The following is a 26,818-nucleotide window of genomic DNA, read 5'->3' on the forward strand; positions in this document are numbered from 1 at the left end:
TGCGCTCAAACCACCTCTCTCGATTCCAACGATTCCACTCGCGTACTCACGATTCGTGAATCGATTTTGGCGGTTGTTTCCCACATCCCCGGAGTGCACGCGATTCGCGATTCCCGCACGCGATTCGTGATTCCCGGTACGCGATTCGTGATTCCCGTACGCGATTCGTGATTCCCGCTAGTCTTCGATTCCGGCGCGTGCTTGGCCCCACGTGGGTTAGAATCGATTTCCCCCAGAAATATTCGAATCGAACAATCAATACACAGCGCCGGCTTCGTCAATGATTGCTATTTCATGTGGGGTGGGGGAGAGGGGTGTGGGGGAGAGGAGGGGGTAGGGGAGAGGGGGATGGGGGGAGTTGGGGGGTGATGGGGGGTGGGGGGAATGGGGGTTGTGGGGAGAGGGGGGAAGGATGGGGAGGGTGGGGGTAGAGGAGGGGGTGGGGGGGCAGGGAGGTGGGGGGAGAGGAGGTGGGGGAGAGGGGGAGTTGGGGGGTGATGGGGGGTGTGGGGGGAGAGGGGGAGTTGGGGGGTGATGGGGGGTGGGGGGAGAGGAGGGGGTGGAGGGTGATGGGGGGTGGGGGGACAGGGGGGTGGGGGGAGAGGGGGAGTTGGGGGTGATGGGGGGAGAGAAGGGGGTAGTGGAGAGGTAAGGAGGGGGTGGGGGTAGAGGAGGGGGTGGGGGGAAAAGAGGCGGTCGGGGGAGAGGGGGGTGGGGGGAGAGAAGTTGGGGGGGAGCGTCACGTGACGTTCTTGCGGCCATATATAAGCGGGGGCGACGTCACTGCCCCCGCGACATCTTTGTCAGGGAACAAAATGGCGAGTCACATGGTGAAGGCGGCGGGCGTCGCGGTGAGTAAAACTCCCCGCGTCTCTCCTCGCCTCTCTCCTCGCCTCTCCTCCATAGTCTTCGTCTCCCTCTCCCCTAACAAACCCCACGCGAGGCGAGCGGGTCTTGCGGCCGCTGTCGAGAGGACGCGATTCGGGGTGGGAGGGGGTGTCTGCTTCTACTTCTACTGCCCTTGACTGCCCTCGCTAGCCCCATCGACCCCGCGGCTTCATCACCCCCGGCCACCCTCCCGTCACCGAGCGGCCCGTGTGCTGCTTCTCGCCTCGTGGCGTCGGGCGTCGTGTCACGGGGCTCTTAGTCTCGGCCCGAGGGGCGGTCTATGTGAGCCGAGCCGAGCCGGGCAAGGTGACTCAAGGTTAGCGGCGGCCGCTGCGTCGCCCCTAGCGGAGAGGACGCGGGCCCCCCGGAGGCAACGAAGGAGCCTGCCTTGCCTGGTCTGCCTGCCCGCTGATGTCCCCCCTCACCCCCCCGGGGCTCGAGGGGGCGATTGGCTTTCGATGTAATTAGCGAGGCCGCGCGGGCGTCATGGCAACGCAGAGCGGCCTGGTCCCCCCCCCTCAACATCGCCGTGGTGATGATGGTGAAGATGATGATTATGATGATGAGGATTTGACACGTAAGGCTTTCGCGACCGATGTTTTGGGGGGGGGATCGCGTAAATATATGAAAGTGTCGTTTAACCCGCTCACGGCTAGTTAGTAAGGTTTGTCACTTAAACAAATCGTGCCAATTCGTTACTACAATTTAGAATCGTAAAGGTCGTGGCTTTGCTCTCCAACACACCGGTTAGTGCTGTACTAGTGACGAATTGGCCACCTTCTGTTTACGTTGCAGTCCTTACTAATTGGCTGTGTCGGGTGGTGGCGGGTTTAACGACACATTTATATATTTACGCGATCTAACCCCAAAACGCCTGTTATTGATCAATGATGACGGGAGGAGGAGGAGGGCATTTCGACGTGGAGGAGGTGTATGTTGAACTTCTTTCGCACCGTGCGTACCCAGCCGCGCTAATCTGAGGTGGCGATGGAAGAGGTGGGTGGAGGAAGATGATGTGACCTCTTCTTGGTTCTTTCGGTAAAGTCACGTAGAAGGGAAATAATAAAATAATAAAAATACAACATAATGAAAAATAAAATAATGATGTGACCTGCAGTTTGCCTGGTGGTAGATAGAGATAAATTCACGTAGGTAAAAATAAAAAGAAATAATAAAAATCATAGAAATTATGAATAATATTTCTATTATTTCTTTGTATTTTTACCTACGTGACTTCACCGAAAAAACCTAAGAGTATGCATCTTTGCCAGTCACGAAAGCTTCAAATCTAGAATTGACTGAGATAACCAACAACCACTTCCTCCACACACGGCCAAGCGGGCCCACACAGCCTGGGAGCCTTGGCGTAGAGGATGTGGCCTGGCTTGACCCCCCCCCCTGCCCTGGTGCAAGGGGCAATCGCGGGCAGCTTGTGGGGGCAGCGAACGGGCAAAGGCGAGGGGTGTTGGGGGAGAGAGCGAGGTTTGGGAATAGGGGGCGCTGTGTCGGCTTCTGCTGCCCTCAACTTTGCCGTGACCTCTGCTTGCCCCTCGCTCTGTCGTTCTAACTCGCTCCGTCTCTCTAACTCGCTCTGTCGTTCTAACTCGCTCCGTCTCTCTAACTCGCTCTGCCGTTCTAACTCGCTCCGTCTCTCCAACTCGCTCCAACTCACTCCGTTCTAACTCGCTCAGTCTCTCTAACTTGCTCCGTCTCTCTAACTCGCTCCGTCGTTCCAACTCGCTCACTCGCTCCAACTCGCTCCAACTCGCTCTGCCGTTCTAACTCGCTCCGTCTCTCTAACTCGCTCACTCGCTCCAACTCGCTGTCTTGTCAGGCGTCGCGATGCGGCCGCGGGTTCCACTCCAGGGCGGCGCTCTGCGCCTCCGGGGTCCCCATGAGCCGCTTCGAGCCGCAGCAGCACATCGACTACACGCCGCTGCGCAACAACATCAACGTGGTGCGCGACAGGTGAGTGCCGTGTCACTGGGGTGGGTGGGCACGTGTGTGGTGTGGCAGGCGTGTGTGCGTGGTGTGACAGGCGTATGGTGGTGTGACAGGCATGCGTGTGTGTGCGTGGTGTGACAGGCATGTGTGTGTGCGTGTGTGTGTGTGTGCGTGTGTGCGTGGTGTGACAGGCGTGCGTGTGTGTGCGTGGTGTGACAGGCATGTGTGTGTGTGTGGTGTGTGCGTGGTGTGACAGGCGTGCGTGTGTGGTGTGACAGGCGTGTGCGTGGTGTGACAGGCATGTGTGTGTGGTGTGACAGGCGTGTGTGTGTGCGTGGTGTGACAGGAATGTGTGTGTGCGTGCGTGCGTGTGGTGTGTGTGCGCGCGATGTTACAGGTGTGTGTGTTGTGACAGGTGTGTGTGTGTGTGCGCGTGTGGTGTGACAGGTGTGCGTGTGCGCGCGCGGTGTCACAGGTGTGTGTGCGTGACGCGTGTTGTCCCATTGCGCACATTGTGTCTCAGGACTCACATCTAATTGATGAGGTCAATAACTTAAATTATCTACGTATTATCTCGGACTCCAAACTGTAATTCAAGGCCCCACTTCGATCATATGGCCAATAAGATACAAAAAAATGTATTCCTCTACAATAAACACTATCCCACCCTCAGCTCCATCTTGATAAGTCCTCAGCCACCATGCCCCCCCTTATCTTTGACTATATTGCAACATCATCTACCGCCTAGCCTCCGAAACCATGAGGCCCTCTGCTTTGTCCTTGACTCCCCCTTGCAGAACCCGTCATTGCGACCTCTATGTCACCCCCCTCGACATCCGAAGAGACCACTACTGGGCTGTCATCCCAGAAGTCTTTTTAAAGAAATCCGCTAAATATCTAAAGGGCATACGATCCGAAATGTGCAAACTCCCAATAGCCTCGTCCCCTGTTCTTTTGATGCATTCTTTTTGCCTGCGCCTCTTACGCGTTCTGTTTTGCTGTTACCTGTTCCGCTGTTGCCTGTTCCTCCGCACAGATCAGTTGGATGTTGTACCATGTTCTGTGTTGATGCACCACGAATCTCCCTTGAAAACTAGCTGGGTAACTGGCGAAACGGGATTTTCCGTGTAACAAATACAACTTTTAATTGAATTCACGTGGAGTGAGAGGTGTGTGTGTGTGTGACATTGTCTGACTGGTGTGACATTGTGTGGTGACAGGTGGGTGGAGTGACGGTGTGTGATTGGTGTGTGGAGTGATGGGGATGCTTGAGAGATGGGGAAGTCGTGTTAGAGGTGCATGGTGATACAGGTGTGTGTGTAGTAACAGGTGCGATAGGTGTGTGGCGAGAGGTGTGTGGCGAGAGGTGTGTGTAGTGGTGCAGGTTGGTGATTTGGGTGCTATGTTGACACCACACGCCTATTGTAAGAATCCATGTTTTTTATTTATTTAAATAATTTATCTGCAAACCATATCCCTAGGCTAATGAATTATGCCTGTGACCAAGTCACACCCGCAATCTGCCCGATCCTGGCGCAACTTGGAAGCTAAAGAGTACAGCCCGGATAGAGAGAGAACCCAGAGTAAAAATGTAAAAAAACATTGTAACAAAAACATCCAAAATGCTCCTTTTTGGTTCTTTCGGTTAAGTCACGTAGAAGGGAAATAATAAAATAATAAAAATTAAACATAATAAAATACAATTCTCACGACGTTTTGGCCACAACGCAAGCAGCCGTCCTCAGGTGAAGAATTTAGACGCTGTCTTTCCGACAGACCTGTTCTTCACCTGAGGACGGCTGCTTGCGTTGTGGCCGAAACGTCGTGAGAATTATTTTATTATGTTTTATTTTTATTATTTCTCTTCTACGTGACTTTACCGAAAGAACCAAGAAGATGAATCCCTGCAGTCACGAAAGCTTTAAATCGAAAAAAAAATCCAAAATGCTGCTGCAATGTTCCCTGCAAATGACTCAATTGGGATCGCACAGAGCACCAACAGCAGCAGCAACAACGTCGCCCCAGCCACTGCGGAAACTTGGCAGGAACCCTCCTGAAAAAGAGCCTTGAAACTCGGTGTGGATTTCCTGGATTAATGATTATAATAACGATGTAAATAACTGGTATTGTTCATCATAGTTTGAGAGCGGAGTGATAGCTAAGTGTCTTGCGTGCGATGCCCAATGAACCCGGCGACCCTGAGTTCAATTCTCGGGCCGCGTCTATAACATCAGGGGTGCGGGATATTTTGTAAAGTTTCTGGGCCGCTCTTGAGACGTGACGAGGCTTCACTTGGTAAAGGCGCGGAATGATAATAAGTAATCGATAATAATGATAATCTTCTTGGTTCTTACGGTAAAGTCACGTAGAAGGGAAATAATAAAATAATAAAAATAAAACATAAAATACAATTCTCACGACGTTTCGGCCACAACGCAAGTAGCCATCCTCAGGTGAAGGACAGGGCTGTCGGAAAGACAGAACAGGTCTGTTGGAAAGACGCTGTCTTTCCGACAGCCCTGTTCTTCACCCGAGGACGGCTGCTTGCGTTGTGGCCGAAACGTCGTGAGAATTGTATTTTATTATGGTTTTTCTTCCCTTCTACGTGACTTTAACGCAAGAACCAAGAAGTTGAATCCCTGCAGTCACGAAAGCTTTAAATCGAAATAATGAGAATATTTCTGAGTATTTGGCTGCAATATATTTCCACGTGATAAACCACTTCGTTGAGATCTCATTTGTCCATGGCCAGGTCTGCAGCTCCAGTGGGCCTTACCTGATAAAATAAAAATCGTTAAATAGCAATAGTTAATACAGGGACTTCTGTACTTTTGAACATTCGATTTAGGAACTTTTAGAGATGCTACCAAACCTGTGCATATGTCCACTTGCCTGATCAGATCCAGAGTCGTAAGTTCAACTGCCGTGCAATAGATGGCGGTGGTGTCATCTACATCTGCAGAACGTGAAGAACCAGTGGCATCTACAGGAGATTATACAACTTTAAAAGCCATGTCCCGTGTTTCGTGTACATGCCGCACAACTTGTTTGGAATCGACAGGAGTAAAGTTGGACTTCCGAACAAATCGACTTACGGACAGACTTGTTCGTAAGTAGAGGAGTCTGGAAAAAAATATACGAGTTGAAAGGAGGCGTTGGAAGAGGGAGAGACCAGAGGTCGCAAACGGGTTTTGATTCCTTACCCGTACCCGGCCGCACCAGGGTTGCAAACGGGTACCTGTACCCTACCCGATACCCGGCTACCCGTACCCGGCCGGGTATCGGGTAGGGTACGGGTACGAGTACCCGATTGCGACCTCTGGGATGAAGCCATGTTGCAGGCGCGGGTGGGTTGATTCTAGGAACTTGAATTGTGAGAAGAGACAAGACGTTGGGAAATGAGTGACAAACGGTTACTCACCAGTGACTCACGGCCTACCCGTACCCGGCTGGGTACGGGTAGCCGGGTATCGGGTAGGGTACGGGTATCGGCTACCCGGTTGCGACCTCTGGGAGAGACTCTTTGACCGCCTGTCGCTCTCCGCCCGTCGCGTCCCCAGGCTAAAGCAGCCGCTGACGCTGTCGGAGAAGGTGGTGTACGGCCACCTGGAGGACGCGCGCTCGCAGGAGCTGGAGCGCGGCCGCTCCTACCTGCGGCTGCGCCCCGACCGCGTGGCCATGCAGGACGCCACGGCGCAGATGGCCATGCTGCAGTTCATCAGCAGCGGGCTGGCGCGCGTCGCCGTGCCCTCCACAATCCACTGCGACCACCTCATCGAGGCGCAGCTCGGCGGGGACGAGGACCTGCAGAGAGCCAAGGTGGGGGTCGGGAGTGGGGTGGGGGTGGGGGGGGGTTCTCTGTAGAGTTCGTTAAGAAATCTAATATGATGGGAGCAAGAAGTGGCTCCCTTCCCACCACAGGGATGGATAGGAGTCGATCGCCACTCTTAGGGGTCATCGACTTCCGTTGATAAGTTCACTAAAGCGTGGCGGGAGTGGGGTGGGCGCACTGTGTGGGGGTGGTAGGGGGGGGGTTCTCTGTAGAGTTCGTTAAGAAATGTAATATATGATGGGAGCAAGAAGTGGCTCCCTTCCCACCACAGGGATGGACAGGAGTCAATCGCCACTCTTAGGGGTCATCGACTTCCCTTGATAAGTTCACCAAAGCGGGACGTGTAAGTTATCCCTTTCTAAGTGCTCCTCCCTTTCTCTTTCATCTGTCCCCCCCCCCCCCTAACTCCCTTCCCCCTGCTCCCTTGGCTGTCTTTTTTTAGGTTAATTTCCCTCAACCTCTCCGTATAAACGTACACACACACACACCCCGCTCGTGGTCCCCACTCAGTAGGGCGGTAGCGAGCCCACTCTCTCCCCTGCTGTAAACCCAGAAAATATTAATAAAAAAAGTGCAAGCCACAGCACTTAATTACAAGCCGCGTGCGTCGCCGCTACTGCCCGGCCATCTGCGGTGAGGCTACTTGCTCGGGGAGTGATTGTGGGTTGTGGCTGATTGTGTGTGTGTGCATGTGTGTGCTTGCGTGCTCTAGGACATCAACAAGGAGGTTTACAACTTCCTGGCCACAGCTGCCAAGAAATATGGAGTCGGATTCTGGAAACCCGGCTCCGGAATCATCCACCAGGTGGGAATGTGCTCTCACGAGAAGTCGCACATGTATAAACACAAACGCCTACATGTGCGCACACACACACACATATGTATAGACATGGACAAAGACAAAGGTTCATCTTCTTGGTTCTTTCGGTAAAGTCACGTAGAAGGAAAATAATAAAATAATAAAACATAATAAAATAATTCTCACGACGTTTCGGCCACAACGCAAGCAGCCGTCTTCAGGTGGAGAACAGGTCTGTCGAGAAGGCAGAGTCTGAATGGCACACCCCAGGCTTGGAGCGACTATTTATGCTGGGATGGAGGGGGCGAAGAGCGTCTTGACAAAAGAATTTGCATATCAAGAGGAATTTAGCATATTTATGGGAAATGCAGATATGCTATTAGTACTATCTGTATAACCTCTAACGGACTGTTGGGCAAAGTTCGCGAGCACCTATGAAGGCCGGCACGGCACCCGAGGATTATGATGGGAGCAGAGTGGGTTGTGACAGGAACCTCCCATTTCAACCAGTCTGCACAACAAAGGCTCATTCCTAACAGAGGTTTCAGCCGCACCACCTCTACATAACAAAGGCTCAGTCCCATTTACAGCAGCCGCACCGTTGCATCAGCTGCACCTTAACAACTCTTGGAACCTCCCATTTCAACCAGTCTGCACAACAAAGGCTCATTCCTTGCAGCGTGCTTCAGCCGCACCGAACCTCACAATGGCTCCTCCCACCCTCAACCAGTATATATACAAGGACTGTTTTCTTGGAATTTCTCTCACTTGATCCAGCAGTCGTGCCGTGTCGGTTCCACCTGAAGACGGAAGCTTGTGTTGCCTCCGAAACGTCGTGATTTTTATTTTATTTTTATTTTACTTTAATAAATTTTAATTCAAAATTTTTACCTACGTGACTTTACTGAAAAAACCTAAGAATATGAATCCTTGCAGTCACGAAAGCTTCAAATCTAGGGAGCAGTGTGGATTGTGAGGGTCGCCGTGTGGGTCGTGACGGTAGCCGGCTGGGTCGTGACGGTAGCCGGCTGGGTCGTGACGGTAGCCGGCTGGGTCGTGACGGTAGCCGGCTGGGTCGTGACGGTAGCCGGCTGGGTCGTGACGGTAGCCGGCTGGGTCGTGACGGTAGCCGGCTGGGTCGTGACGGTAGCCGGCTGGGTCGTGACGGTAGCCGGCTGGGTTGTGACGGTAGCCGGCTGGGTCGTGACGGTAGCCGGCTGGGTCGTGACGGTAGCCGGCTGGGTCGTGACGGTAGCCGGCTGGGTCGTGACGGTAGCCGGCTGGGTCGTGACGGTAGCCGGCTGGGTCGTGACGGTAGCCGGCTGGGTCGTGACGGTAGCCGGCTGGGTCGTGACGGTAGCCGGCTGGGTCGTGACGGTAGCCGGCTGGGTCGTGACGGTAGCCGGCTGGGTCGTGACGGTAGCCGGCTGGGTCGTGACGGTAGCCGGCTGGGTCGTGACGGTAGCCGTGTGGGTCGTGACGGTAGCCGTGTGGGTCGTGACGGTAGCCGGCTGGGTTGTGACGGTAGCCGGCTGGGTTGTGACGGTAGCCGGGTGGGTTGTGACGGTAGCCGGCAGGGTTGTGACGGTAGCCGGCTGGGTCGGGACGGTAGCCGGCTGGGTCGGGACGGTAGCCGGCTGGGTCGGGACGGTAGCCGGCTGGGTCGGGACGGTAGCCGGCTGGGTCGGGACGGTAGCCGGCTGGGTCGGGACGGTAGCCGGCTGGGTCGGGACGGTAGCCGGCTGGGTCGTGACGGTAGCCGGCTGGGTCGTGACGGTAGCCGGCTGGGTCGTGACGGTAGCCGGCTGGGTCGTGACGGTAGCCGGCTGGGTCAGGACGGTAGCCGGCTGGGTCGGGACGGTAGCCGGCTGGGTCGGGACGGTAGCCGGCTGGGTCGGGACGGTAGCCGGCTGGGTCGGGACGGTAGCCGGCTGGGTCGGGACGGTAGCCGGCTGGGTCGGGACGGTAGCCGGCTGGGTCGTGACGGTAGCCGGCTGGGTCGTGAAGGTAGCCGGCTGGGTCGTGACGGTAGCCGGCTGGGTCGTGACGGTAGCCGGCTGGGTCGTGACGGTAGCCGGCTGGGTCGTGACTGTAGCCGGCTGGGTCGGGACGGTAGCCGTGTGGGTCGTGACGGTAGCCGTGTGGGTCGTGACGGTAGCCGTGTGGGTCGTGACGGTAGCCGGCTGGGTCGTGACGGTAGCCGGCTGGGTCGTGACGGTAGCCGGCTGGGTCGTGACGGTAGCCGGCTGGGTCGTGACGGTAGCCGGCTGGGTCGGGACGGTAGCCGGCTGGGTCGGGACGGTAGCCGGCTGGGTCGGGACGGTAGCCGGCTGGGTCGTGACGGTAGCCGGCTGGGTCGTGACGGTAGCCGGCTGGGTCGTGACGGTAGCCGGCTGGGTCGTGACGGTAGCCGGCTGGGTCGTGACGGTAGCCGGCTGGGTCGTGACGGTAGCCGTGTGGGTCGTGACGGTAGCCGTGTGGGTCGTGACGGTAGCCGTGTGGGTCGTGACGGTAGCCGTGTGGGTCGTGACGGTAGCCGGCTGGGTCGTGACGGTAGCCGGCTGGGTCGTGACGGTAGCCGGCAGGGTCGTGACGGTAGCCGTCTGGGTCGGGACGGTAGCCGGCTGGGTCGGGACGGTAGCCGGCTGGGTCGGGACGGTAGCCGGCTGGGTCGTGACGGTAGCCGGCTGGGTCGGGACGGTAGCCGGCTGGGTCGGGACGGTAGCCGGCTGGGTCGGGACGGTAGCCGGCTGGGTCGGGACGGTAGCCGGCTGGGTCGGGACGGTAGCCGGCTGGGTCGGGACGGTAGCCGGCTGGGTCGGGACGGTAGCCGGCTGGGTCGGGACGGTAGCCGGCTGGGTCGGGACGGTAGCCGGCTGGGTCGGGACGGTAGCCGGCTGGGTCGTGACGGTAGCCGGCTGGGTCGTGACGGTAGCCGGCTGGGTCGTGACGGTAGCCGGCTGGGTCGTGACGGTAGCCGGCTGGGTCGTGACGGTAGCCGGCTGGGTCGTGACGGTAGCCGGCTGGGTCGTGACGGTAGCCGGCTGGGTCGTGACGGTAGCCGGCTGGGTCGTGACGGTAGCCGGCTGGGTCGTGACGGTAGCCGGCTGGGTCGTGACGGTAGCCGGCTGGGTCGTGACGGTAGCCGGCTGGGTCGTGACGGTAGCCGGCTGGGTCGTGACGGTAGCCGGCTGGGTCGTGACGGTAGCCGGCTGGGTCGTGACGGTAGCCGGCTGGGTCGTGACGGTAGCCGGCTGGGTCGTGACGGTAGCCGGCTGGGTCGTGACGGTAGCCGGCTGGGTCGTGACGGTAGCCGGCTGGGTCGTGACGGTAGCCGGCTGGGTCGTGACGGTAGCCGGCTGGGTCGTGACGGTAGCCGGCTGGGTCGTGACGGTAGCCGGCTGGGTCGGGACGGTAGCCGGCTGGGTCGGGACGGTAGCCGGCTGGGTCGGGACGGTAGCCGGCTGGGTCGGGACGGTAGCCGGCTGGGTCGGGACGGTAGCCGGCTGGGTCGGGACGGTAGCCGGCTGGGTCGGGACGGTAGCCGGCTGGGTGTTGACGGTAGCCGGCTGGGTCGTGACGGTAGCCGGCTGGGTCGTGACTGTAGCCGGCTGGGTCGTGACGGTAGCCGGCTGGGTCGTGACGGTAGCCGGCTGGGTCGTGACTGTAGCCGGCTGGGTCGTGACGGTAGCCGGCTGGGTGTTGACTGTAGCCGGCTGGGTCGTGACGGTAGCCGGCTGGGTCGTGACTGTAGCCGGCTGGGTCGTGACGGTAGCCGGCTGGGTCGTGACGGTAGCCGGCTGGGTCGTGACTGTAGCCGGCTGGGTCGGGACGGTAGCCGGCTGGGTCGTGACGGTAGCCGGCTGGGTCGTGACGGTAGCCGGCTGGGTCGTGACGGTAGCCGGCTGGGTCGTGACTGTAGCCGGCTGGGTCGTGACGGTAGCCGGCTGGGTCGTGACGGTAGCCGGCTGGGTCGTGACTGTAGCCGGCTGGGTCGGGACGGTAGCCGGCTGGGTCGGGACGGTAGCCGGCTGGGTCGGGACGGTAGCCGGCTGGGTCGGGACGGTAGCCGGCTGGGTGTTGACTGTAGCCGGCTGGGTGTTGACTGTAGCCGGCTGGGTCGGGACTGTAGCCGGCTGGGTCGGGACGGTAGCCGGCTGGGTCGTGACTGTAGCCGGCTGGGTCGTGACTGTAGCCGGCTGGGTCGTGACGGTAGCCGGCTGGGTCGTGACGGTAGCCGGCTGGGTCGTGACTGTAGCTGGCTGGGTTGGGACGGTAGCCGGCTGGGTTGTGACGATTGTGTTGTGCCACTCAGATCATCCTGGAGAACTACGCGTACCCGGGCGTGCTACTCATCGGCACGGACTCGCACACGCCCAACGGCGGCGGCCTGGGCGGCGTCTGCATCGGTGTGGGCGGCGCCGATGCCGTGGACGTCATGGCCAACATCCCCTGGGAGCTCAAGTGCCCCAAGGTGAGCCGGGGTTAACCCGCTGCTGGATGTGACAGCCCCCTTGATAAGTCGTCGCTATTCTTCGCTGTCACGCGACACAGGAACCCCACTCGGCCCGGCTTCCTCCACCGTCGTCGCCATCATCGCCATCATCGCCATCATCGCCATCATCGCCATCATCGCCATCATCGCCATCATCGCCATCATCGCCATCATCGCCATCATCGCCATCATCGCCATCATCGCCATCATCGCCATCATCGCCATCATCGCCATCATCGCCATCATCGCCATCATCGCCATCATCGCCATCACCGCCATCACCGCACGTCCGATTAGCACGATTGGCCACGTATGGTGTGAAAGAAGTTCATACGTACATCATCAATGTAGTTTTAGTATCGCCGCGAGCTGAGCACAGGCAATGCCCAAACAGCGGATCCACCACGCGTATGGGAAGAGGTGGCGGTTGTGTTATTGATTTTTGGTGGTGGTTGTGGTGTGTTTAATTTGAGTGAAGCTGACGGGCAAGCTCTCTGGCTGGTCGTGGTGACTGGTTATGGTGATGATCGTGGTGGTGGTGGTGGTGGTTGTGGTGCAGGTGATTGGGGTGAAGCTGACCGGCGAGCTGTCCGGCTGGTCGTCGCCCAAGGACGTGATCCTGAAGGTGGCCGGGATCCTCACGGTGAAGGGCGGCACGGGCGCCATTGTGGAGTACCACGGGCCCGGCGTCGACTCCATCTCCTGCACCGGTGCGGATTACCGCACTGCACAAACCGCACCGTACCGCACCGTACCGCACCGCGCCACGTGCAACGCACTACGGGTCTGACCGGGCATGCGCGTGCGTGCCTTGCAGGCATGGCCACCATCTGCAACATGGGAGCGGAGATTGGAGCCACCACCTCCATCTTCCCATACAACCACCGCATGCGGGACTACCTTGTGAAGACGGGGCGCGAGGGTACCGCTCGCCACCACGCTCGCCACCACCACCATGCTCGCCACCACCACCACGCTCGCCACCACCACCACCACCACGCTCGCCACCACCACCACCACGCTCGCCACGACGCTCGCTCGCCACCACCACGCTCGCCACCACCACGCTCGCCGCCACCACCACCACGCTCGCCACCACCACCACGCTCGCCACCACCACCACGCTCGCCACCACCACCACGCTAGCCACCACCACCACGCTCGCCGCCGCCACCACCACCACGCTCGCCACCACCACCACGCTCGCCACCACCATCACTATGCTCACCAGCGCCACACTCCCCATCACGCTCCCCATCACGCTCCCCATCACGCTCCCCATCACGCTCCCCATCACGCTCCCCATCACGCTCCCCATCACGCTCCCCATCACGCTCCCCATCACGCTCCCCATCACGCTCCCCATCACGCTCCCCATCACGCTCACCATCACGCTCACCACCACGCTCACCACCACGCTCACCACCACGCTCACCACCACGCTCACCACCACGCTCACCACCACGCTCACCACCACGCTCACCACCACGCTCACCACCACGCTCACCACCACGCTCACCACCACGCTCACCACCACGCTCACCACCACGCTCACCACCACGCTCACCACCACGCTCACCACCACGCTCACCACCACGCTCACCACCACGCTCACCACCACGCTCACCACCACGCTCACCACCACGCTCACCACCACGCTCACCACCACGCTCACCACCACGCTCACCACCACGCTCACCACCACGCTCACCATCACGCTCACCATCAACCTCACGACCAACACGCTCACCACCACCATGCTCAACACGCTTAACCACCCGTCACCATCCAGCCCCCACCGCCTTCCCCTCCCTCAACTCCCTCACCACGTGACCCCTCACACCCCCCCCATCCCCCACCCTCGGTGGCGGGGACTAGGGGGGGGGGGCGTGCCCACAAGTTGGCTCTGACCTGTGACCTTGGCTGCGGGGACGGTGCAGGGATCGCCGAGTTGGCGGAGAAGAACAAGGAGTACCTGGTGCCTGACGCGGACTGCCACTACGACCAGCTCGTCGAGATCAACCTCAACGAGGTCAGCCACAGCGCGGGGTTTCGGGCACTCCACAGGCCCCGGCCACGCAGCCGTATATCCGGCCACAACACAGGGTTCTACCGCACCACACAGTCAGACGCCGCAGCGTAGGCCACATCGCAGTTGGCCACCAATGCAGGGTCCGACGCACTCTTGAGTGTGTAATGTGGTTGTTCAAGTTCATGTATTAGGTGTAGCCCTGTGAGCCATTCGGCTCTTGAATCGGGTGCAACCGCAACAAACAAAAAACAAAAACATGAACAAACAAAACATCTTAAAGTGAATATGTGACTAAGTGCAAACAGAAAATCCAAGAAAAGACAGCAAAATATTGCAGAAAAAAACACCGTACACCAACGCTGTGTGCAAAAATCCCAGTGGGATGCAAGTCAAACAACAACAACCACAAGACAACTTGGATTAAGGCCATCAGTCTAACTCTGTACTACAACAAACAAACATGGCTAAACCAATACACTTTTCGAAATCACCAAAATAAAGCCATGAAAGCAATGAAAAAGCAATCATAGGAACTGACGGAATTTTCACAATAAATGGCATAAACATGTACTACCAAAACCCTGCAGCCATAGCTGGCTGCATGAGCCACTCCACAACAGCAGGAGCATCAATCGGAGTATTAAAATTTTTCAATGCACCTTTAAGATCAGCACACTAAATCAAAACACAGGTCATACTTTGTAGCGATCATCCAGAGCGAAACATTTTATTTTAGGCCACTGAATAGCACTGGCAGCTAGGTGTACAACTCCTCTAGAGCAGTTTTGAGTGAAGATCTCACAGGTAGTGACTCAAGTTTCAATTTATTGGCAACAGCATTCCAGACCCTGGGGGCATCAATAGCAAAGGCCCTTCCTCCAGTATATGTACGGCAATAGGGAATATGAAGCTGGTAAATGAGTGTAGACCTTAGGTCAAATTTGTTCTTTGTGTGGTGTGCCGATGCAGCTGAAGCCCATGATTAACGGGCCGTTCACACCGGACCTGGCTCACGACGTGGCCGAGGTCGGCGCCACCGCGGAGCGTAACGGCTGGCCCACCGACATCAAAGTGGGTGAGCACCTGCCCCAGCACCAGCCACGGCGTCGAAGCCAGCGCGGCAGGAAGCGCAACGCGATGTGACGCCGTCCGCAACGTGGCGCTCGTCACAACCTCGCTTGCACTGCAACACAACGCCTGGCCCATCCCCCTCCCCTAAACCAGTATATATACGGGGTAGTATCCCTTGGAATTTCTCATTTACTTGATACAGCAATCGTGCTGTGACGGTTCCACCTGAAGACGGAAGCTTGTGTTGCCTCCGAAACGTCGTGATTGTTTTTTTATTTTACTTTTATTAATTTAGATTTTTTTTCCTACGTGACTTTACCGAAAAAAACCTAAGAATATGAACACAACACCAGGCACCGCGTCTGACACACGCGGTTGGTTGGTGGTGGTGGTGGTGGTGGTGTTTGTGGTGATGGTGCTAATGGTACTTGTGGTGGTTGTGGTGGCGATACTGGTGGTGTGGTAGTCGTGTTAACGGTGGTGGTGATGGTGGTTGTGACGGTGCTAGTGGTTGTGTTGTCATTGCTGCTGCTGCACAGGTCTCATCGGCAGCTGCACCAACAGCAGCTACGAGGACATGGGCCGCGCGGCGTCGGTGGCGCGCCAGGCCCTGAGCCACGGCCTCAAGGCGCGTGCCGCCTTCACCGTCACGCCGGGCTCGGAGCAGATCCGGGCCACGATCGAGCGCGACGGCTACGTGAGCACAGCAAACACGCTCCACCACACTACACCACACCATACAAGTTACACCAAACACTACACCACATTGCACCACGCCATACAAGTTACACCACACCAAACACACTACACCACATTACACCACACCATACACGCTCCACCGCACCGTACACGCTGCACCACATTACACCACACCATACACGCTCCACCGCACCATACACGCTGCACCACATTACACCACACCAAACGCGCTACACCACTCTTGATTCGAAGCTTTCTTGACTGCAGGAATCCATACTCTTTGGTTCTTTCGGTAAAGTCACGTAGGTAGAAAAAATAATAAAAAAATCGCGACGTTTCGATCGCAACACAAGCGGTCGTCCTCAGGCGGGAAAAAATAATAATCCAGCAGTGGAACTATTTTTTTCCGTCCTGAGGACGACCGCTTGTGTTGCGATCGAAACGTCGTGATTTTTTTTTCTACCTACGTGGCTTTAACGAAAGAACCAAAGAGCACGCTACACCACATTACACCACCACACCATACAAGTTAGACCTACACACACTACACTACACCACGCTACACCACGCCATACCCACGGCCAAACGCATCGCAGTACATAAAACACACTCGCACAACCTTCCAGTACAACTGACTGGAAAGCGTTGCTGTACACATGACATCCACCTTTGGGGCTTTTGCTTTTACATTGGCACAGTTGAAACCCATTGAGCAATAAGTGCAAATGTTCGATGGGGGGGGGGGGGGACCCGGTTACACCATAGGAACCTTGTTACAGCAACAGCAAAACAAATGAAAAGAATCCCAAAACAACTGTACAATGTCAAATTCCGAATGGCCAAGGTCGTGCGTCAACATGGTACAACCAGCACAGAGCGTCAGAGGCGAGTAGAATGCATCGCGTGCTACAGAAAAAATGTATAACTTAAAGTCTAAATTGGACACGGCAGTACACATGGCAAAGCACACCGCAGTACACAGCGATGCAGTAGTACGGCCAGTACACACAACGGTACAATAGACACGGCACACACGGTATCATGGCATCAATCGGTACAGACATCGGACACGCACACGGCCGAACACGCGACAGCGCACACGGAACCACGCAGGAGACACACGGTAGCACCACGTATAATGCACACAGCGGGTAGAATCGTTGGACTAAGTCTGACCCTTATACTGCCGAATTATAAACATAATTAATGTTTCCTATCAATGTAAGGTTTTTTTCCTCTGGTTTAACAGTAATATTAGTCTTCTTGGTTCTTTCGGTAAAGTCACGTAGAAGGGAAATAATAAATAATAAAACATAATAAAATAATTCTCACGACGTTTCGACCACAACGCAAGCAGCCGTCCTCAGGTGAAGAACAGGTCTGTCGGGAAGACAGCGTCTGAGGGATGGCTGCTTGCGTTGTTGCCGAAACATCGTGAGAATTATTTTATTATGTTTTATTTTTATTATTTTATTACTTCCCTTCTACGTGACTTTACCGAAAGAACCAAGAAGATGAATCCCTGCAGTCACGAAAGCTTTAATTCGAAAAGTAATATTAGTTTCATTTTTTCACCCCTAGCGAGGTCAGAATGAAAATATTTATACTGGAGGAATCCGATGAGCTAGAAAGCTCTTGTTCACAGATGTTCAGTAGGTAGCTGTGACTTGACCGTGCACATTGCACTTGCCTTGTGTAACTCTAGTCTCCCTTGCGAGGGAGACTGGAGTTACACAAGGCAAGTGACATTCACTACAGATTTTTTCTGTTAACGTTTCGCCCCCCATAGGGACCCCCCCCATAGGGACCCCCCCATAGGGACCCCCCCATAGGGACCCCCCCATGGTTTCGACTAACATTCAAATGTTGACTAACGGCATGTTCATGTTATGCACGAGGGAGCCAATTTCGGCCAATCCCGAGCACTCGTTAAGTGGGCCCGAGCCATGCCCTCAGCCAATCGGCGATGCCCATTGATGAGCGTTGATACCTAGACTGGCTTTGTTTTACGTTACGTTTTCTGTTTCGTCAGTGGAAACAGCTCTCTTACAGACTCGGGGGATTTTGACTTCATTTTCAACTTTTGAGTGAACTCGATGAACGGTTATTACGGTTTACAGTAGTTTTGGTGCAATTAATTTAAAACGTTAACCGAGGGACTACTTTTCTTCAAACATTTATTTAGCTAAACTTGGTTGCATTCTGCAAATGTTGCCCAAAATTCCATGTTAAACATTGCAGCTTCACTGTTTGTTATGCGCAGCACAATTACTCATTACTGATTCATTAAATGTTGTCAAGACCCGCAATGTAATAATTAACACAGTAGGGGCAGGTAGGCCTGACCCTAGCCCTCGCTTCTCGCCTGAGTGACCCAGCCCCGTTGAGCCTGGCAGGAGAACTAGGCAAGGGGGAAAGCGGAGGCTCGGCCTGTTTAGTAAGACATGCATTGTTATTTTAGAAAAGCAACTCGGGCAAAAGTAAGAATGAGCCAAAGCAACGTTGTGTGAGGTGAGTTATCTACTTTTAAAAAGGAAAAATAATTCAATTTTAATATACAAAAAATATATCTTTTGCCGTCATACACGTAAAATATTTCAACCATTTTGGACCAGGTTGCCATGATAGCCATTTTGCGATGGCAATGATAAACACACGTCAGCTGCTGTTTCTAATATTTGTGTGAGTTGCACAGACATATGCAACTTCAGCAACATTACTTGAGGAAACGTTTGCATCGTTCAACTTTCGCTCGAGTCTCTCACGGGGCTTTAACCTGCTTGTCTATGAAGTTGATGAGTAAATATACTGAACTAGGGGTTGTTCGGGGGCCTCGCAACCATTTACAGCCTTTGGCCAGGAAAGTCACGAATTTTTTTTCACACAAACGATGCATTGACGCAAGCACTCGATGCTCCGTTTTGAAGTTTTGAAATGAAACATCTTTGAATTGTACTATGATTTGAATTAGATACTTTTATTTCTTCATTAAAAGCTTATTTCATTTTACATCTGGAAGACTTAATTGAAAACGACGTCGTTAAGTTGATGGCCTTGCTGGGGGTTCGGTTCGATGCGGCATTTCACCTGTTTGGGATTGTGAGAAGACCGCCGTCTGCAGATCGATTCCAACGTAATCGAACGTCTGTCCCTGCGCCTCCGTCGTTCGTGCATGAAAACGACGGAAAGTGCAGCGTTCATCGCAGATGGATAAAGTTGTGCGCTTATAGTAGAGTATGAGTGAGTGACTAATGAGTGAATGAGTAAACACCACCCCTGCTCCACTTGACCCCCAGTGGTCCATGCCTCTACACGGGCCCAGGCTTTGCCTGACTTGGGTGGGAGTGAATAAATCTGTGAATGGTTGAACGGCCGAGTGAACTAAAAACGTGATTAATGCGTGAACGACCGAGTGAATGGGTGAACACCACTCATGCTCCCGTTTATTCCTGCGCGTGTCCCCACACAGGCCCAGGTTCTGCGTGACATCGGGGGCGTGGTGCTCGCCAACGCCTGCGGCCCGTGCATCGGACAGTGGGACAGGTGTGAACACACCCCACCTTCTCTCCTGATCTCCCTCCCTCCCCCTCTCTGTCTGTCTTTGTCCGTGTGTGAAACTCCGCCTGGTGTTTGCCACATCCTGACTGTGCGGCACCTGGGTCTGTCCCGTGACCATGTCCCGTTCGACACTTCACGTGGCCTTAACGTGCACACAGCCTGGCACAAGCGCCGTGGTGACGTTACTGCTGCTTATGGCTGTTGTGTGTTGGTAGCGTAGTGGTTAACGCGCTGCGCTCTGAACACAGCGACCCGAGTTGGATTCCCCTGGCGGTCAACACTGGTGACGATCTGAATTAGTGTTGGGCCTCCCCTAGGCTGAAAGAGTACATTGTGTGTGGTGTGTAAACATCGCCACTAGGAAGACAAAGGCGGCCGGGTGTGGTGCTGGCCACCCCACCCCCTCGTGTGCCATGCCAGCCTTCATAGTGCCTACATTAATTGCACTTTCCCCAACAGTCTGCTAAGGTTGGACTGTGGATCTGTGTTGTGTGCGAGCGCAGGAAGGACGTGAAGAAGGGAGAGAAGAACACCATCGTGACCTCGTATAACCGCAACTTCACGGGACGCAACGACGCCAACCCAGCCACTCACGCCTTCGTCACCTCCCCCGAGGTGCAGCCCCCCCCTCCTCTCTCTCTCCCCCTGTGCTTGGCTGTGCCCCCCCATGCCCCCGTGTTCTCTTGCTCCGTTGTTTTTGTGTCCCCTTATCTCTGTGCTGCGATGTTCGCATATCCCCCAGCTTCCTGTCCCCGTGGCACTGCTGCATGTGTCTATATTCCAGTGCCCCCACGTCTCTGTGTCGTTCTCTCTCCGTGTCCGTGTAACCCTCCGGCACAGTGTCGCCACGCCGCCGTGTTCCCACGTCTCTGTGACATTCTCTCTCCGTGGTCTCTGTAACCCTGCGCCACCGTGTCGCCACGTCGCCGTGTTCCCACGTCTCCGTCGCTCCCATGCAGAGGTTGCAAACGGGTTCTGATTCCTTACCCGTACCCTACCCGTACCCAGCTGGGTACGGGTAGGGTACGGGTATCGGGTACCCGATTGCGACCTCTGGGATGAAGCCATGTTGCAGGCGCGGGTGGGTTGATTCTAGGAACTTGAATTGTGAGAAGAGACAAGACGTTGGGAAATGAGTGACAAACGGTGACTCACCAGTGACTCACGGTCTACCCGTACCCGTACCCGGCCGCACCAGGGTCGCAAACGGGTACCCGTACCCGTACCCGGCCAGGTACGGGTAGCCGGGTATCGGGTAGGGTACGGGTATCGGGTACCCGGTTGCGACCTCTGCTCCCATGTCCCTCTGTCCCCACGCCCCCTCCCCCCCCGTTGTCCCCGGAGTCCCGTCGCGTCTCCGAGCGCCTCGCCGTTGTCCCCCGCAGATTGTGACGGCGCTGACCATCGCGGGCTCGCTCAAGTTCAACCCCGAGACAGACTTCCTGACCGCGGCCGACGGCAAGAAGTTCAAGCTGACCCCACCCACCGGGGACGAGCTCCCTGCCAAGGCACGCGCGGCCCAAACTCAATAAGCACACCACCAACACAGTGACGGCACGCGACCAGCACAGCCCACTAAGCACGTGACCGGCACACAAGGCTGACACAACAACAACCGCCATTCGCCACTAAGTGGCGGTGACGTCGCCAGGCTATATGCACGTTGAGGCCACGTGGAGTGTCGAACGCCCGCTGGCAGGAGGTCACGGGGCAGACGCAGGCGCCACGGGTCGACTGAGATGACTGGCCGATGCACTACCTGTGCCCCCTACTGTGCCAACTTGCTGTGCTTTAGCCACCCGGCGCTCCGCTCGTTGTTGTGAGCGTCGCTCCTCCACCCTCCGTTGTTGTTGGAGGGCAACTGCCTCCAACTGCCCAGTAGCAGCGTCCTTCACGAGCCTCCTCCACTGAGGCCGATCTTGACACCGCTGGTACCAGTCATCGGCAAGTCCACTCAGCTCCACATCCTCCTGTACCACTTCACTCCATCTCTTCTCTAGCCCGTGCCGTGCCCGTTTATCCCCCTCTATCCGGCCGAACAAAAGCTGTTTAGGCATGCGGGCTATAAGACCCAGCCATGGACAAAGACCCCATGTTTAGATTGACAGACTGTTGGGGAAAGTTATCTTAGCAAGCACCTAATTAAGGCTGGCACAGCACATGAGGGGCTGCGTTGACAGCACCACTCACTAACCGCTGGCCACCACACACAGTCCCACACTCGCGCACGCACACACACGCACACGTGGTAGTCTTCTCCCCGTACGTGACCCCGCCCCGTCCGCCGTCTCCGTGTCGGCGAGCAGGGCTTCGACCCCGGCATGGACACGTACCAGGAGCCCCCCCCGGACGGCCAGTCGGTGCGCGTGGACGTCTCCCCCGAGAGCCAGCGGCTACAGCTGCTGGAGCCGTTCAACAAGTGGGACGGCAAGGACCTCGCCGACATGCTGGTGCTCATCAAGGTGACAAAGCGCACACGCTGTCGTGCAAGCGCGCTATTGAAAAGACACAGGGTCTCAAGTTTAGCCTTGAAAGTCTGTTGGGGCAAGTGCTGTTAGCGAACAGCACCTAATGAAGGCCGGAGTAAATTGATTGTGGGTCGCCGGGTTCGTAGTGCAGTTGTGCTGACCGTTGTACTGCCGCTCCCCAGACACGCACACACGATCACGTACACACAGGTGGTGGTGGTGGTGTGGTTTTGGTTGTACAGGTGAAGGGTGAATGGTTGAGGTGGTTGTGGTTTTTGTGCTGGTGTTTGGGCAAAAGTGGTAAAGGTGATTGTGGCTGTTGTAGTTGTACAGATGTTAGGGCAAAAGTTGTAGAGGTGGTGATTGTGGCTGTTGTAGTTGTACAGATGTTAGGGCAAAAGTTGTAGAGGTGGTGATTGTGGTTGTTGCGGTTGCACAGATGTAAGGCAAAAGTGGTAGAGGTGGTGGTTGTGCAGGTGAAGGGCAAGTGGTGGTTGTGGTGGTGGTTGTGCAGGTGAAGGGAAAGTGATAGAAGTGGTGGTGGTTGCTGTGGTTGTGGTTGTGCAGGTGAAAGGAAAGTGGTAGAGGTGGTGGTTGTGGTTGTGGTGATAGTTGTGGTTGTGGTTGTGCAGGTGAAGGGCAAGTGCACCACTGACCACATCTCAGCGGCCGGGCCGTGGCTCAAGTACCGGGGCCACCTGGACAACATCTCCAACAACCTTCTCATCGGCGCCGTCAACACGGAGAACGGCAAAGTCAACCTTGTCACCAACCAGCTGACGGGCTCCACCGGTGCCGTGCCAGACACGGCACGCGAATACAAGGTGCCCCTGCGCCACCCACGCACATGCGCACACCACGTCACCCACCCACGCACGTGCGCACACCATGTCACCCACGCACATGCGCACACCACCTCACCCACCCACGCACGTGCGCACACCACCTCACCCACCCACGCACGTGCGCACACCACCTCACCCACGCACGTGCACCCACCACGTCACCCACCCACGCACGTGCGCACACCACGTCACACACGCACATGCGCCCACCACCTCACACACGCACATGCGCACACCACGTCACACACGCACGTGCGCACACCACGTCACACACGCACGTGCGCACACCACGTCACCCACGCACGTATGCACCATGAGGTGCCAATGTTGATGTGTGTCGGTGTCCACATGTGTGTGCGCGTTAATGTCTGTCGTGTGTTAATGTGTGAGCGGGGTGCAGTGGGTCGTAGTTCTGTGTTTGTGTGTTAGTGCCTATATCTGTGTTTTTGTTTGTGTGTTAGTGCCTATATATGTGTTTTTGTTTGTGTGTTAGTGCCTATATCTGTGTGTTTGTGTCTATAACTGCGTGCGTGTGTGTTTGTGTCTAACTGTACGTGCGTGTGTGTTTGCGCCTAAAACTGCGTGTGTGTGTGTTCGTGTCGATAACTGTGCGTGTGTGTTTGTCTATAACTGTGTGTGTTCGTGTCGATAACTACGTGTGTTTGTGTCAAACTACGTGCGTGTGTTTGTGTCAAACTACGTGCGTGTGTTTGTGTCAAACTACGTGCGTGTGTTTGTGTCAAACTACGTGCGTGTGTTTGTGTCAAACTACGTGCGTGTGTTTGTGTCGATAACTGTGTGCGTGTGTTTGTGTCGATAACTGCGTGTGTGTGCGCGTGTGTGAGCAGAAGAGCGGTGTGAAGTGGGTCGTGGTCGGCGATGAGAACTACGGCGAGGGCTCGAGCCGCGAGCACGCCGCGCTGGAGCCACGCCACCTCGGGGGGAGCGCCATCATCGTCAAGTCCTTCGCTCGCATCCACGGTACAGCGCGCCGTCACACCAGCGCGGCTGGGTGCACTATCGCGCAGGATTATCGTCGGCAAATCCTAAGCTCGCATACTTTATGGCACATGGCACCACAGCGCTGCACACTACCATATAACTTCGACCAATGGTGTCTCTGGCGTAAAAAAGCCGGGTAACCAGCTAAACGGGACCATCATCCGCGTAACAAAAGAAGTCGAGCTTGAACCCCCACTGATGCTGCTCGTGAGCGGGCGTGAGCAGGAATTGAACTCGGGTGGTCAGGTTTGTGGGGCACTGCACTGACCTCTCTGCCACCGCTGTACGCACGCATGCACACACACACACACGCGCTCGCACGCACACACACACACACACTCGCACGCATGCACATACGCACACACGCACGCCCACGCGCACACACACACAGAGACGAACCTGAAGAAGCAGGGTGTCCTGCCACTCACGTTCGACGATCCGGCCGACTACGACAAGATCCGCCCCGACGACCGCATCTCCATCATCGGCCTCCCCACCTTCGCTCCCGGCAAGGTGCGGTGTCCTTCCCGTGTGTGTGTGTGTGTATATTAGTGGGGAGCGGTAGTGTAGCGGTAGCTACGAACCTGGCGACACGGGTTCGATTCCCGCTCACGGCCAACACCAGTGACGATTATCTGAACCGGTCCCGGGCCTCCCCTAGGTCGACTCAGCCTCAAATGAGTACCTGGTGCGGTGTGTAAACATCGCCACTAGGGAGACAAAGGCGGTCGGGCGTGGTGCTGGCCACCCACCCCTCGATGTACCGTTTTGGCCTTCATAGGTGCTCGCTAACAGCACTTGCCCCTACAGTCTATTAAGGCTATACGGGGGATCTTTTTATCTTTGTGTGTATATTACGGGAGCGATGGCGTAACGGTTGGTGCGCTCCGCTACAAACGGCGATTTATTTTAACCAGTCCTGGACCTCTCCTAGGTCGACTCGGCCTCAAATGAGTACCTGGTGTGGTCTATAACCACTAGAGAGACAAAGGCGGTCGGGCGTGGTGCTGGCCACCCATCCCCTCGTGTACTGTTCCGGCCTTAATAGGTGCTCGCTAACAGAACTTGCCCCAACAGTCTGTTAAGGCTATACGGGGGACCTTTGTCTTTGTGTGTATGGCACAGTAAGGGGGCACAGCTGATACATCTGCCAGTCCTCTCAGTCGGTCAACCCATGGCACCTGCTGGGTCTGTCCCGTGACCTCCTGTCAGTGAAGCCTTCGACACTTCACGTGGTGGCCTCAAAGTGCACCTGGCCTGGCACAGGCGCCGTGGTGACGTCACCGTCACTTAGTGGCGGATGGCGGGTATTGGTGTGTGTGTGCGCGATTCCCGCTCACGGCTAACACCAATGACGATTATCTGAACCGGTCCCGGGCCTCCCATAGGTCGACTCAGCCTTAAATGAGTACCTGGTGCAGTGTGTAAACAAAAACCTGAGAATATGAATCATTGCAGTCACGAAAGCTTCAAATCTAGAATTGCCACTGGGGAGACAAAGGCGGTCGGGCGTGGTGCTGGCCACCCACCCCCTCGTTCGTGTACCGTTCCAGGCCTTCATAGGTGCTGCTCGCTAACAGCACTTTCCCCTACAGTCTGTTAAGGCTACACGGGGGATCCTTGTCCTTGTATGTGTGCGCGTGTTGCCTCCTGCAGCCGCTGTCGTGCTTGGTGAAGCACAAAGACGGCTCCACGGACAAGTTCCAGCTCAACCACACGTTCAACGAGGGCCAGATCAGCTGGTTCCGCGCCGGCAGCGCCCTCAACCGCATGAAGGAGCTGCAGTAGAGACCCCCGCCAACCACCGTCGCCCCCTCCCCCCAGCCCCTCTGTTTGTGCATCCTGTGGCTGCACTATCGCCGTGCACGCGATGGCGCGGTCTGCCTTGACAATTGCCTCTGTGGGGTGCGCCACTTAATTGTGGAGGGGGTGGGAGGAGAGGTTGGGCCCCCGGCTATACGCACGCACGTACGCACATATACAACAGCCGCAAAGCGCTTGTGCCAGGCTCGGTGCACTTTGAGGCCGGGTGAAATGTCGAAGGCTCTCTGGCAGGAGGTAACGAGACAGAACCCCCCCCCAACCCCCACCAGGTGTTACGGGTTAACCGAGATCGCTGGCACGTGCAACACATGTACACACGCGCACGTTCTTGTGAATGGCAGGGAGTTAATCGGCGACGTTTGTTCATGTGGAGACTGGCGAGTGCTTCGGGAGGAACTTCATGGTGAATATCCGAGACGCTGCCGGTCAATGGTAGTAGTGGGCAGTGGCGTCAGTGCGCGCGCAAGCTCGTGTGTGTGTGTGCGTGGGCCACGCGTGGACTGTGTATGGGCCACGCGTGGGCCACGGTTTTAGAGATGGTGACTGCAGTGTCACCGTGGGATGTTCTTGTCTGCCGTCGGTGGATGTGGCCGTCCGGATCTGCAGTGCAATGTCCTCGGGCGATTCGCGAGCGCACAAGCGTACACACAAGCAAGCGTACACACAAGCAAGCGTACACACGCCCCCGCACGCACACGATAGCACCCGGGGACTCCCATTTGCCACAAAGTGGCAGTGATGTCGCCACGGTGCTTGTGTCGGGATGGATGCACTGTTGGGGGGGGGGGGGGGTGGGTAAGGGCTGTAAGGGAAGCACCTTTTAAGGCCAGCACGTTGCACGGAGGCGCTGGTGTGGCAAACACCACTCCCCCAGGCACGGCTGAGTAGACTTAGGAGCAGCACAGAACCGGTTCAAATATTCGCCATGGTTGTTAGTCCCGAGCGGGATTCGTAGCGCAGTGCGTGCTAACCATTGCACCACCACTCCCCACAGACACACACCCACCTACCTGCACACGCACAAAACAAGTGTACACCTGTGTATGTACCTCCCCCCCCCATCTCCATGTAAACACAGAAGTATAGTCGCACACACGCACAAGTCTAGCTGTGCACACACACACACACACAAGTCTAGCTGTGCACACACACACACGCTCGCGTGTAGGTGCTGTGCACTGCTGTGTGTGGAGGGGTGCTCCATGTCAACTTCTTCATGGACTCTTGTTGGTGTCCCTTGCGCGTTGGTCGCGAGGAATGATCGCGGATTGGTGCCGGACTTGTAACTCCGGACTGGCCGCCCACACTCCAGTAATTATAATTAAAATAAAAAGAGGGTTTATGTTCGTGACCTTCCCGCT

General features: G+C 56.3%; 1 protein-coding gene across 1 annotated transcript; it reads left to right on the forward strand.

The window, feature by feature from the left end:
• Nucleotides 1-750: 750 nt before the first annotated feature.
• Nucleotides 751-26,808, forward strand: ACO2 (aconitase 2). The gene is made up of 18 exons (XM_078880559.1): nucleotides 751-851; nucleotides 2,723-2,856; nucleotides 6,393-6,651; nucleotides 7,377-7,469; nucleotides 11,779-11,937; nucleotides 12,518-12,668; nucleotides 12,776-12,880; nucleotides 13,899-13,990; nucleotides 14,960-15,065; nucleotides 15,601-15,758; nucleotides 19,230-19,303; nucleotides 19,822-19,933; nucleotides 20,704-20,826; nucleotides 21,625-21,780; nucleotides 22,419-22,610; nucleotides 23,480-23,612; nucleotides 24,025-24,146; nucleotides 25,290-26,808. Exons 1-18 carry the CDS (start codon nucleotides 816-818, stop codon nucleotides 25,419-25,421), a joined length of 2,337 nt encoding a protein of 778 aa, XP_078736685.1. The 5' UTR covers nucleotides 751-815; the 3' UTR covers nucleotides 25,422-26,808.
• Nucleotides 26,809-26,818: the final 10 nt, after the last annotated feature.

Source organism: Lampetra fluviatilis, chromosome 58, assembly GCF_964198595.1.
Source record: "Lampetra fluviatilis chromosome 58, kcLamFluv1.1, whole genome shotgun sequence".
NCBI lineage: Eukaryota > Metazoa > Chordata > Hyperoartia > Petromyzontiformes > Petromyzontidae > Lampetra > Lampetra fluviatilis.